The sequence below is a fragment of the Oncorhynchus gorbuscha genome, linkage group LG16 (genome assembly GCF_021184085.1).
Source record: "Oncorhynchus gorbuscha isolate QuinsamMale2020 ecotype Even-year linkage group LG16, OgorEven_v1.0, whole genome shotgun sequence".
Lineage (NCBI taxonomy): Eukaryota > Metazoa > Chordata > Actinopteri > Salmoniformes > Salmonidae > Oncorhynchus > Oncorhynchus gorbuscha.
The window spans coordinates 18,210,253-18,222,941 of NC_060188.1; the positions used below are offsets into that span (position 1 = coordinate 18,210,253).

Here is a 12,689-nt window from a genome sequence, read left to right on the forward strand (position 1 = left end):
CACCCAACTTATTATGGGAAGCTTGTGGAAGGATACCTGAACGTTTGACCCAAGTTAAACAATTTAAAGGCAATGCTACCAAATACTAATTGAGTGTATGTAAACTTCAGACCCACAGGGAATGTGATAAAAGCTTAAATAAATCATACTCTCTACTATTATTCTGACATTTCACATTCTTACAATAAAAAGTGTTAATCCTAACTGACCTAAGACCGGGAATTTTTACTAGGATGAAATGTCAGGAATTGTGAAAAACTGAATTTAAATGTATTTGGCTAAGGTAAGGTGTATGTAAACTTCCGACTTCGACTGTAAATGTTTTTCTCCCACTGTCTTGACCGGACCCCAGCCTCACAGCTGACAATTCATTTGAATATGTCATTTTTGATGATAAAAATGTGTTTCTTTGATAATTGTTTTAAAGAATATGCATTCAATCATTCAGAATGCGTGTTGGTGCACGATACAGTATTGTTCCGAATCTACGTTGACAACTAACCAGTTCACAGCACGTGTCCTCCAGAACCCGTTTTCGCGCGCAATTTTCGAGGTGGCCAGACAGTTCTGACGAAAACTTTTATGACACAGTGCAACTGAATAATATACATATTCTTTTTGGTAAGTAGCCAGCAACAGTATTTTGTTGTTTCCAATGGAGTTTCGCTAAATATTCCTAATATTTTGGTTACCACCACATGATTTGCCCTTGACAAAACTCGAGACTGGATACCTATTTGGTTTTGTCATGATCAGATCAGTCTGAAGTGTTAGCATTATGCCTAGCTAGGCTAGCTGGCCAGCATAGCCCAATGTAACGTTAAAGTAGTTGAGTCAGAGAAGGTTAGAGAAAGTGGTTTGGTTGAGTTGTTACAGAATGATCTAACTTCCATACCGGTTGCATTTATTTTTCCTATGCAACATTTTGCTCATAGAAAATGTCCCAGCTCCTCTTTGGAAAGCCAGCACCTACCTTTCAGTCTACACCAAAACCTTGTCATCATCATCCTTCATCACCCAAGGTAAATTAAGGAAAATATGACTGTCCAGCTCAACTCTGAATGACTGAGATCTTGCACCTTTGAATCATTTGCTACTTATTTTTGACAACTGTACACATTGTCAATGTATATTACAGGGATCAGAAAATGTTATGGTTTGATTGACATTTATCCCTGTATTCTTAGGACCCTGAACAAGGACATCGGCCAGAACAGGACATCCCCGATGAGACATTTTCGTTTGTGACACTGGACGAAAGCCATGGACAGCAAAGGTATGGCGTTACTGGGTTTAAAGTATTATTCATTGTGTTCTGTTAAGTATTTAACGTTTTTATTTTAATGGAAGTGAGGACTCCGGCATCGACATTTCAAACATATCCAATAGACGTGACGTACACAACAGTATCTCCAGCGAGCGCCCAGGTGAGGGGGCTACAACTGTTCTCAGTTCAACGATAGAGGAAATAGGGAAGAAGGCCCAGGATCTGATAGAGCGAATCAACCAGAGCCGAGCCATGGACCAGGAAATCATGACCACCTTCGAGAACAAGTTAATGAATAAGGTATCACTGTCCTACTATTGAGTAAAAAGCACATGGTCATATTTTTTGGTAGTTAAAAAAGAATGCATTTAGATTGAGTCTAGCCTAATGTTTATGTGAAGGAGAGTGACTGTGACTAGTGCGCGTGTGGGTTCCTCCCCAGGTGAGTGAGGTGTGCCAACAGGTGAAGGAGCAGATGTTCAGCAGCTATGAGGAACATGGCCGTGGGATGGAGGCCAATCTGCAGGAGCTGTCTGAGGTTCTGGAGCGGTGCAGTCAGCTCAGTATGGAGCTGCAGGGAGCCAGTCAGACCTTATCAGCCATTAACAACAGCCTGCAGCAGACAGCTAAGAACTGACATCTACCCAGCCATGAATTTATTTGAACTGCCTAATAGCATCCCAACTTCTGGGAGGTCTGGAATAATTAAAGCAATGCCTTGTTTGTTTGACAGTGGTATATGTCAAATATAACATAAAACAGTGGTTGTAAACTGAGTGGGTGTTGGAAGCTTTTGTTTATAAAAATGATTACATAACTAGTGTGGATATTTTTTGTTCATACCCATCACAAAATAGCATTATAGAACATATTTAAATGGGTCAGAATATAGGTTTGTGCCCAGTTTAGAATCAAAAACATTCACCTTAATGCCTATGGGTCGGTCCACCAATTCGCTGCCTTTGGAGAAGTGTAACTTGGTATAATTATTATTTTTTGAACATGCTGTCAAAGAGCAGAGAACTTCATTAAAGAAAGTTTTTCTATCAAAAGATGTCAAATAAAAATTACTATAGTAAGGGCATATTAAGTGCCAAATAAAGTAACAGGGTTGATGACTTCTTAAAACAGCTATAAAATCCCTTGTGACAGGGGGAATGGAAGCTTGTGTGCAACAGTGGCAATTGAATGCAAGCTTCACCCAACATTAAAATTGTTAAAACATTTCTAGCCTGTCTATCCATGGGTAACGGGGTTGACGTGTTATTCTCGACCCACTCAGTTTTCCATCACAAAACACCAGAAAATGTCCAAAAAGAGTAGAATCTACTTTAACACTATGATTTGACTATTAGATGTTCAATGTTTAGAAATTTAAGAGTTCAGTTCACATAAGTATTGACCTTAATGTACAGATAAATCACAAATCACATTAAATAAGTATTTGCAAATGACCTTGTCAAAGCAACAAAATAACAACTTCAGTTGATGGGGAAAACTTTTGATTTTAAGTGCGTTAAAATCTTCCAGAAGTCAGTGCACAGAGGAGCATGTCAACGTACTGAATATAGGCCATTTAGCGAGTCATAATAGAAATCTGATTTATTGAATACTCCGTGTGATCTATATTAAAGGGCACTTCATTTAATGTAACAGGCTTTTAAAATTCAATAGTGGTGCATAATTTCTATATCAAAGGGACACAAAATACACTTCATGGAATACCCCAAATACACATTTCTCAGATCTGCCTAAATGGTCACAAATACAACGGCATGATTATTTAAACTGCTTTCATTTATTTACTTAATTTAACTTCAATTGATTTAACTTTTTTCCCCCTAACTCTAACAGTACATGCAGTATCAATTATTTGGCATTCAATAACTGGTCATTTGTACCATAACAGTTCTAAAAACTCAGGACATACGTATGGATCATGACCTCATTTTACAATGTTTGTCCAAAAACCATTTTACTACAAATGCTGTGAGGAAACAAGCGATTCATTCGGAACCATTTCAACTTCCACCGTATAGTAAACTATTTCAAACACATTCTAGACAGAAATTGTCCAAACAAACCAGTAAGTACTAGGGTTTTATGAGAGTAGAAAAATAGCTTTGTTTTTCAAGTTGAAATAATTACACTCATGAATTGTCCATGAGATCGATGATAGACTTGCCTTTAATACCCGACCTGGTCATTCGCATAAAATAAAGATTTAGGACTGGTTTCCCGGACACAGACTAAGCCTAGTCCTGGTCTAAAAAGCCATTTCAATCGAGATTCTCCATTGAGCATGCTTTTTAGTCCAGGACCAAGCTTAATCTGTGTCCAGAAAACCAGCCCATAATCTACAAACTCAAGAGAGAGGAAACATTAGCATTAGTGTTACTGTAGAAGACAAGCCATTAAAGCAGTGTAGAACTACTTGTCCTTTGTTTAAGGAACAGATTGACTTGAGGTTTCTGATAGTGGTCTGTTTGAGCACTAGCAGCAGGCAGTTAGTTATTAACAGTGAAAGACTGCAGTCCAGTGATGGCTCTGCCCAGAATCAGGGCATGGATGTCATGGGTACCTGGAAGACAAAGAAAACAATATAAGGAACCATGTGGAACAGTGCTGTTGCTGAAGTTGAGCAACTATATAAGGGGAGAGACATTTTTTTTTCTCATTTGAAAATATTGTGGAAAGTTCAATGGTTTTCCCATATGACCTATTTATTTATTGTAAATGACATTACTGACCTCTACTGGTGAGGAAATAAACCACGATAAAAGAGTTTTGCTTCCACATCCATATCCTTAGACCTGGTTATGGCCTTCTTTCTCCTCACCTTCGTATGTGTTGACGGCCTCCAGGTTCATAACATGGCGGATGATGTGGTACTCGTCAGAGATGCCGTTTCCTCCCAGCATGTCTCTGGCCTGCCGGGCGATGTCCAGGGACTTCCCACAGCTGTTCCTCTTTAGCATAGAGATCATCTCAGGGGCTGCCCTGAGGGAGGAGAGAAGACATATGAGATAAGTCTCCTCAGGTTCTATTCACTCTGAAACAACCTGAAATTGTACTTCCCCTATTGTGTGTAGTTATTTGTTAAAAGGTGGTGTCACACTACAAGACAATTAGGTCACATCATTTCCAGTTCCCTCTTACTTTTTGGCGTCGATGAGTCTCCCCAGCTGTAGACAGGCCTGCAGACCAATGGTGATTTCTGTCAACATGTCGGCCATCTTTTTCTGCATCAACTGGTTTCTGGCCAGGGGTACTCCAAACTGGATTCTGAGATTAACAAATATCATGAGTAGCAGAACATCTTCAGTTCACTCAGAAAAGCTGAGAAAACAAAATAAGATTCAAGAGCTACAGACTTTTTCTCGGTCCTGCTCATCCAAAACATCCCATACCAATAGTAGCCGCAGAATCCTCACCTGTCTAGTGTGTACTGACGAGCCGCGTGGAAGCAGAACTCTGCAGCACCTAGTGAACCCCAGGCGATGCCATACCGGGCATTGTTCAGGCAACCAAAGGGACCCTAGAGCCAAAGAGGACAAAACGTTTATATACCAACAAGGTTAAACAGCATTATAAGAAAGTCTGGCCATCCACATAAAAGTCAGTACATGAGAGCGGTATCCTGGCCTCTACTCACCCCCAGGCCAGAGACTTTGGGCAGCATGTTCTCCTCAGGAACCTCCACCTCGTCCATGATGATCATGCCAGTGGCAGACGCCCTCAGAGAGAACTTGCCCTCGATCTTGGGTGTGGTGAAGCCCTTCATACCGCGCTCCAGGATGAAGCCACACACCTTCCCATCGTCACACTTGGCCCAGACCACAGCAATGTCCGCCACAGGGGAGTTGGTGATCCTGACGAAGGTGAAGGAGATGAGGGAAGTCATTGTAATTTAGGGAGGAGCAATTTTATCAGTATGCTACAGAGTGAGCCTGGTTTCTAGGGCTATATGAGGACAGTTTTGCATAAGTTTCACAAGACGTGATGGGAGAATTGAACAGAACCACGTACTCAATGTCAAACTAAGCATTTTGTTGAAGTTGTTGAAGCTGCATTTCCCCAGAGGAAACAGTGTTACATTAACTATATAAAACATGAACTACAGGCCCAGGTTACCAATTAACATGTATTTATTCAGTGTTAAGCTTACGCAATGTGAGGGCCAATGCACTCAATGGTTAAGTATACAACCACAAAGTCCAGTTCAGTCACTGCTGACGTCTCTCAGTTCAGAATCATAACACTCTGTGAAACTCGAGTAAAGGGGAACTGAGGGGAACCTAATATTCATGCACCTAGCATTAACATATGTGACCAGCACCACCCTGTGGACTAGTTTACAGAGTGAAATGTTTACAATTTAGATAAGAGCCAAACCACTTGATCTTGGGTTTTTTATTTTAAAAATACATAAAAATATACATTTTAAAAATTGCTCTAATGAATACAAAAAGATTTCTGTATAATAGAAACCATATATTCCTATTCTTCAGAATTTTTGGAAGTGGCCTATTCTTGATGTTTCATGAATAGGTAGTCTTTTCAATCAGTAGAGGAATGCATTCCAAGGTGTTGAGACAAAGGTAGCCTTCATCAATGTTTGTGGTCTGTAGGTGTTTGTTCTGTTATATAATCCATTGGCTATTTATAGGAAGCAATTCTAAAGTTCTTCGCACTGGGTACACACAAAACACTGAGTACATCACATCTAAACATCAAGGTTCTCCTAATGCCTGCTATCCAGCTACATACATCTCTGTCCAGTCAGTCCTGAAGTCCTCATGGGGTGATGAACTGTTTCCGTCACTATGTAGTAGGGCTGGGAATTACAAGGGACCTCCCGCTACACTATCACGATATTTAGGTGACGATACAATATGTATTGCAATTCTCATGTATTGTGATTCAATACTGCGATTTTATTGCAAGATTATGTTCCAAACATATTGCTCACTATATGTCTGCTGCAGAGAGATGAGAAAGCATGAGAAAATTTGTTTTGATCAGTCAGGAAATAAAAGTGCTGAAGACATGGTGGCTCACTGTTTAAAAAGAAGATGGAGAACAAGCTATAAGATGAAAAATACCAGAGTTTTGGTGCAGGTACAGACAACTAGCACCATCTAGCAAAAATTATATATATATATATATATTTACACAATATCGTCAAAAATAATATTGCGACATGTAACTATAGATTTTTTCTCCCTAGCACTACTATGTAGTGAAGTACAGTCTCCCAGTTCTACTCACCAGGTCTTGGAGCCAGTGAGAGTGAAGGTGCGGCTGGAGGGGTTGAACTTAGCACGGGTCTCCATGCCACCGGGGTCACTGCCGTGGTTGGGCTCAGTCAACCCAAAACAGCCCAGGATCTCTCCACGAGCTGGGAGGTAGAGGACGCATTACAGGACAAATACACCCAGATACAAACAGGACTGTGCGTCATTTAAGATGAGGCTTAAGGGATGTGGATGTCCCCTCCTCCTTACCCAGCCTGGGCAGCCACTTCTCCTTCTGCTCTTCGGTACCGTACGCGTAGATAGGGTGCATGACCAAGGAGGACTGCACACTCATGACAGAGCGGTAGCCACTGTCCACCCTCTCCACTTCCCTCGCGATCAAACCGTAGGCCACATAACTCGTCCCAGCACAGCCATAGCCTGGTCAAAGTGTAGAGGGAGAGAGGTCACATCATAGGCAATAACCTCCAAAACAAACAGTAGGCCTACATTAAAAGGGAATTAAGTGAATCTACAATTAATTATCTAATTTACATGATCTATATTTGAATTCTTTTGGCATCACACATGTAGTTGATTCTCAAAAACAAATAGCCTTTAACATTTTGTGATCAAAATGACTAAAGTTCATTTCACAGAAAACAAAATCCCTCTTTGAAAGCTTACAGAGAATGATATAACCCCCGGGGGGGCTTACAGGTACATTATCCATTTCAAATTCTAAGTTTCTAAAACATGTACCAGTAGGCTGTCACTCAAATTAAAATAAAGAAAACTGTAAGAAATAGAGTTTAAGTGATAAAAAAAACAGCCAACCATGTTTCCCACCCATTCCCATCCCGCTCAACAGTTTAGTGTCAAGTATATTTGTCCAAGCCTCAATTGTTCCTTGAGTAGCACCATTCATTCTCGCTGTCAATAATTATAACTTCTAGCAGTAACTGTATCCACTGGCGAACTTGGAGAGAGTGGGGTGATTGCCATCTAAGAGCCATCAATCATCTCTGATTGATTGAGAGATTCAAGGAGCTATCATCATTAGGTAACATAATATATGCCAAACATTGAATATTTACATTCATGCACATCGCACTTGTACCTTTGCCCCAGAAGCATATAACTGCAGGGCACTCACACAGCATATGGAGTTGGGGCCAATTTCATCATGAAATATTTTCTTGGTGGTAAATACAGTCTGTGAACAAACTTATAATGTATAAATTGATGGCTTGGATTACAGGATGACTTATTTTTCCATATTCTGTTCCAGTTAAAGGGTTATTCAGATTCAACAAGATCTGTGAACCAAACTTTTTTAATAGCTAGCTCAGAATGAGTGACATCGGGTGATGTCGGTGTCCTGGAGGGCAAGTACTTTGCCCCCGGTGATGCGTTGTGCAGACCTCACTACCATCTGGAGAGCCTTACGGTCGTGGGTGGAGCAGTTGCCGTACCAGGCGGTGATACAGCCTGACAGGATGCTCTCGATTGTGCATCTGTAAGAGTTTGTGAGTGTTTTTGGAGACAAGCCAAATTTCTTCAGCCTCCTGAGGTTGAACGCTGTCTGTGTGGGTGGACCATTTCAGTTTGTCCGTAATGTGTACGCCGAGGAACTTAAAACTTTCCACCTTCTCCACTACTGCCCCTGTTATTTTCCTGACACCACACTCCGAGGGCCCTCACCTCCTCCCTGTAGGCTGTCTCGTCATTGTTGGTAATCAAGCCTACCACTGTAATGTTGTCTGCAAACTTGATGATTGAGTTAGAGGCGTGCATGGCCATGCAGTCATGGGTGAACAGGGAGTATAGGAGAGGGCTGAGAACGCACCCTTGTGGGGCCCCAGTGTTGAGGATCGGAGGGGTGGAGATGTTGTTACCTACCCTCACCACCTGGGGGTAGGTAACAACATCTCCACCCAGCTGATCCTCAACACTTAAGTTCCTTGCTCAGAACATATGAAAGCTGGTGGTTCAATTTTCCCAGTTAAGAAGTTTAAGGTTGTAGTTATTATAGAAATTATGACACGTTGACTATTTCTCTCTATACCATTTGTATTTCATATACCTTTTTGACTATTGGATGTTCTTATAGGCACTTTAGTATTGCCAGCCTAATCCTGGGAGTTGATAGGCTTGAAGTCATAAACAGCGCTGTGTTTCAAGCATTGCTAAGAGCTGCTCGCAAATGCAGTAAAGTGTGGTTTGAATGAATGCTTACGAGCCTGCTGCTCCCTACCCCCCACTCACTCAGACTGCTCTATCAAATATCAAATCATAGACTTAATTATAATAAACACACAGAAATACGAGCCTTTGGTCATTAATATGGTCAAATCCGGAAACTATAATTTAGAAAACAAAACATTTAGTCTTTCAGAACCATTCCGTATTTTGCCAAACGGGTGGCAACCACAAGTCTAAATATTTATGTTACATTGCACAACCTTCAATGTTATGTCATAATTATGTAAAATTCTGGCAAATTAACTACGGTCTTTGTTAGGAAGAATCACAATTTGCAACGAGCCAGGCGGCCCAAACGGTTGCATATACCCTGACTCTGCTTGCAATGAACGCAAGAGAAGTGACACAATTTCCCTAGTTAATATTGCCTGCTAACATGCATTTATTTCAACTAAATATGCAGGTTTAAAAAAAAATACTTCTGTGTATTGATTTAAAAAAAGGCAATGATGTTTATGGTTAGGAACATTTGTGCAACGAATGTGCTTTTATCGCAAAAGCGCTTTTGCTAAATCATCACCTGTTTGGCGAAGTTGAATTAGGCTGTGATTCGATAAATTAACAGGCACCGCATTGATTATATGCAACGCAGGACAAGCTAGTTAACCTAGTAATATCAACCATGTGTAGTTAACTAGTGATTATGTGAAGATTGTTTTATTATAAGATCATTTTAATACTAGCTAGCATCTAATCTTGGCTCATTGCAGCCACAAGGTCCTTTTGACGCTGCACTCACGTAACAGGTGGTCAGCCTGCCACACAGTTTCCTCATGATTGCAATGTAATCGGCGTCCAAAAGGACAGGTTACCGATTGTTATGAAAACATGAAATCGGCCCTAATTAAATCGGCCATGCCGATTAATCGGTCAACCTCTAATGGAGATCAGTCCTTTCGAGAGCCCAGATAATTTATTTATAAATCCCATCATTGGATGGTTCATTAGTTGGGTTTCCCAAGGGACCCCATAGGCCAGCATAGCTGATCTAAATTGTAAATATAGAAAAAATGATTTACCTGGTAATGTATATGTATTTCAAATCTTGGAATGTTCTCAAACTATTACTGTCCAGGATATCGGCAAGGCCACCCTCCAGATCACAAAGGTATTGACTCACCTTTAATAGTTGGGCCCAGGACACCCAGCTCCCCCATTTCTGACACAATGTCTCGATGGAACACTAAGACAAAACAGGCAGCTTGTTATGTTGACATGGTTTGCATAACTGACAAAATTCATAATATTGACATTCCATCTTAAAGGGCAAAACTGATCCTTAAGGGTTCCTTCCTAGGTTATTGGCATAAATAGCTCAATGGGCTAGGTGATGGTTTGTCTCAAAAGTCAGACCCACCTTCGTTTCTGTTGGCCATCAGAATGCGGGGCATGAGTTTGTCCTGACAGTAATCACGGAACGAGTCTCGGATCATGATCTCGTCCTCAGTTAGCTGACCCTCCAGCTCCAGGCCATCCCGCCAGTTAAACTGAACCTTGGCTGGTCGTTCAGTAGAGAAGGACCATAGAGCAGAGAAGCACAATTGAATAGCAATCAGACCCCAAAAATTGTAGAATGGCAATATATGTATGATTTATCTGAAAGGAGTTGATATCAACATACGTGCTTTAGCCTTCTTCTCACTAGCTTTCTCTGCATCTGTGGAAAAGACACAGATTGAGTACTTCACCCGACAAATAGAGGCATGATGATTGTATGAATGGCTTTGTAAAACTGCTACCATTGTGTTCTCATGATGGCAAGGTCATTATTGAGTAATGTTATACCCTTTTGTGCAGGTGCTGCTGATCCCTGAGATCTTGATGCTGAAATGATGGCACATCTCTGGGGGTTGACCAGCAGACGGCACACAGCGCTTCTCAGTGCCATGATGGGTAGCTAGATTTCTATGAGAGAGAAACAAGGAGAAAAACGTTTTAGAAGAAAATAATTCATAAATCAATGCAACAAACTCAAATAGTTGTCATTTCAAAGACATAATGGGTTATAACTTTTAACAATTATGTAATTTAAGAGAGCAGGTGGAGAAAGCAACTAGCAAATTGAACTCATGTAGCTGCATAGGATAGTTTGAGGAGTAATAAGTGAGGAGTAATAAGTCGTGATCAGTTTCGACAATGTTGAAAAAGAGATGTGGTGGTTGGCAGACAAGTTGTTACGCAAGATAACATTAGCACTAGCTAGTAGCTATCCCAACTATTTACAAAGTACATGGCTAGATAAATGATGATCTGCAGGCAACTGAAACTTGGCAGCTATTAACACACCTCACTGTGTGTGTTGGCCACGTTTAGTTGATGTTAACATTTTAGTTGTGATAGCTAAAAGAGATAGGTATTTAGAAAAATGCTGCATGCAGATAAATGAATACGATTAGTTAGTTTACGTTAGCTAGACTAGCTTGAAAGTCAGTCTTGCTCTAGTATCAAGATGTAAAAGCATAGTATCGAGTTTATTTACTTGACACGAACACAAACTTACGGTTTCATCAATGTCCCAAATATATTAGCGAACTTCAATACATAGACTGACCTGTAATTTACAGTGCTGGAGATCCTTGACCCAGGCCTCGGTAGTCCTTTCCAAATTGACAAGGTAGAGGAGGACAAACGTTAACACAGGCGCCTGCGTAAAGTTGGTCAGGAATGGTTAGGTTCTGTCGCCATTTTCAGTGTGGCAAATTTACGTTGATCCACATTAAGTATGATAAAATAACATGTTAATGGTATGTCTGGAACCAAATGTAAATGATAGTGGGAAGTAAATTATTATGAACTTCAAACATGTTTTTTTGTGCAAAAGCATTGGTCGTTTTTTTCTCTATTTAATCACTCCCTATGGCTGCTTTCTTGTGTCTCTCCATGTTGTTGCGTAGTTTTTGATTAAGCTCTGATTGGTTTATTGGCGGGGGCGTGCAGATTAAAGGCGTGGCTATGAGAGGGTTCTTTTCATGTATTGACCACATTCATGTTCAGAACTATTTTCAGAACGTAGGGACAGTGGTGGAAAAAATACCCAATTGTCATACTTGAGTAAAAGTAAAGATACCTTAATAGAAAATGACTGAAGTAAAAGGGAGAGTGACCTAGTAAAATACAACTTAAAATAATTGGTGTTAAATATACTTATGTATTTCTTTATTTTTTAAAATTTAACCTTTATTTAACTATGCAACACATTCGTATTTACAATGACGGCCTACCAAAAAGCAAAAAAAAGCCTCATGGGGGACCAGGACCGGGATTAAAATGTAAAATCAATTGAATAAAAATATAGGCCAAAACACACATCACTAAAAGAGAGACAACACAACACTACATAAAGAGACCTAAGACAACAACATAGCATGGCAGCAACACATGGCAACACAGCATGGTAAAAACACTACATAACAACATGGCAGCAGCACAGCATGGTAGGAGCACACAACATTATTGGGCAGTATCAATAGTTAATGTAATTGCTAAAAATATAAAGTATCAAAAGTAAAAGAATAAATCATTTCAAAATCTTATATTAATCAAACCAGACGCCATAATTGTTTACATTTATTTTTTATTTGTGGATTAGCCAGGGGCACACTCTAACACACAAATAATTTATAAATGAAGCATTGGGGTTTAGTGAGTCCTCCAGATCAGAGTGAATTGGAAAATCTTGTCCTGCTAAGCATTCAAAATATAAGGAGTATTTTTGGGTGTCCGGGAAAAAGTTTTTAAAATGTTATTTAATTAACAAGGCAAGCCAGTTAAGAACAACTTCTTATTTACAATGACGACCTATACCGGCCAAACGTGGACGAAGCTGGGCCAATTGTGCACCGCCCTATGTATGGATTAAAAAATACATGATTTTCTTTAGGAATGTAAAGTAAAAGTGAAACTAGTCAAAAATATAAATA

The 12,689-nt window shown here is 40.1% G+C and overlaps 2 protein-coding genes across 4 annotated transcripts; one reads left to right on the forward strand and one right to left on the reverse strand.

The window, feature by feature from the left end:
• Positions 1-225: 225 nt before the first annotated feature.
• LOC124000115 (synaptonemal complex central element protein 2-like) lies at positions 226-2,204 on the forward strand. 2 transcript variants are annotated; one of them, XM_046306265.1, is made up of 5 exons: positions 226-621; positions 936-1,022; positions 1,188-1,276; positions 1,351-1,567; positions 1,710-2,204. In XM_046306265.1, exons 2-5 carry the CDS (start codon positions 939-941, stop codon positions 1,902-1,904), a joined length of 585 nt encoding a protein of 194 aa, XP_046162221.1. In that variant the 5' UTR covers positions 226-621; positions 936-938; the 3' UTR covers positions 1,905-2,204. The 2 variants fall into 2 exon arrangements, with proteins under 2 accessions (XP_046162221.1, XP_046162222.1); XM_046306266.1 differs by having other exon boundaries at positions 226-1,022.
• A 647-nt stretch (positions 2,205-2,851) lies between these two features.
• Positions 2,852-11,549, reverse strand: LOC124000114 (glutaryl-CoA dehydrogenase, mitochondrial-like). Of its 2 annotated transcripts, none has more exons than XM_046306264.1 (12): positions 11,270-11,549; positions 10,555-10,674; positions 10,391-10,426; positions 10,127-10,267; positions 9,890-9,952; positions 6,775-6,945; positions 6,539-6,668; positions 4,923-5,139; positions 4,702-4,805; positions 4,427-4,552; positions 4,107-4,267; positions 2,852-3,848 (listed from the first exon to the last, which is right to left on the reverse strand). In XM_046306264.1, exons 2-12 carry the CDS (start codon positions 10,655-10,657, stop codon positions 3,775-3,777), a joined length of 1,326 nt encoding a protein of 441 aa, XP_046162220.1. In that variant the 5' UTR covers positions 10,658-10,674; positions 11,270-11,549; the 3' UTR covers positions 2,852-3,774. The 2 variants fall into 2 exon arrangements, with proteins under 2 accessions (XP_046162220.1, XP_046162219.1); XM_046306263.1 differs by having other exon boundaries at positions 11,321-11,548.
• Between the last annotated feature and the right edge of the window lie 1,140 nt (positions 11,550-12,689).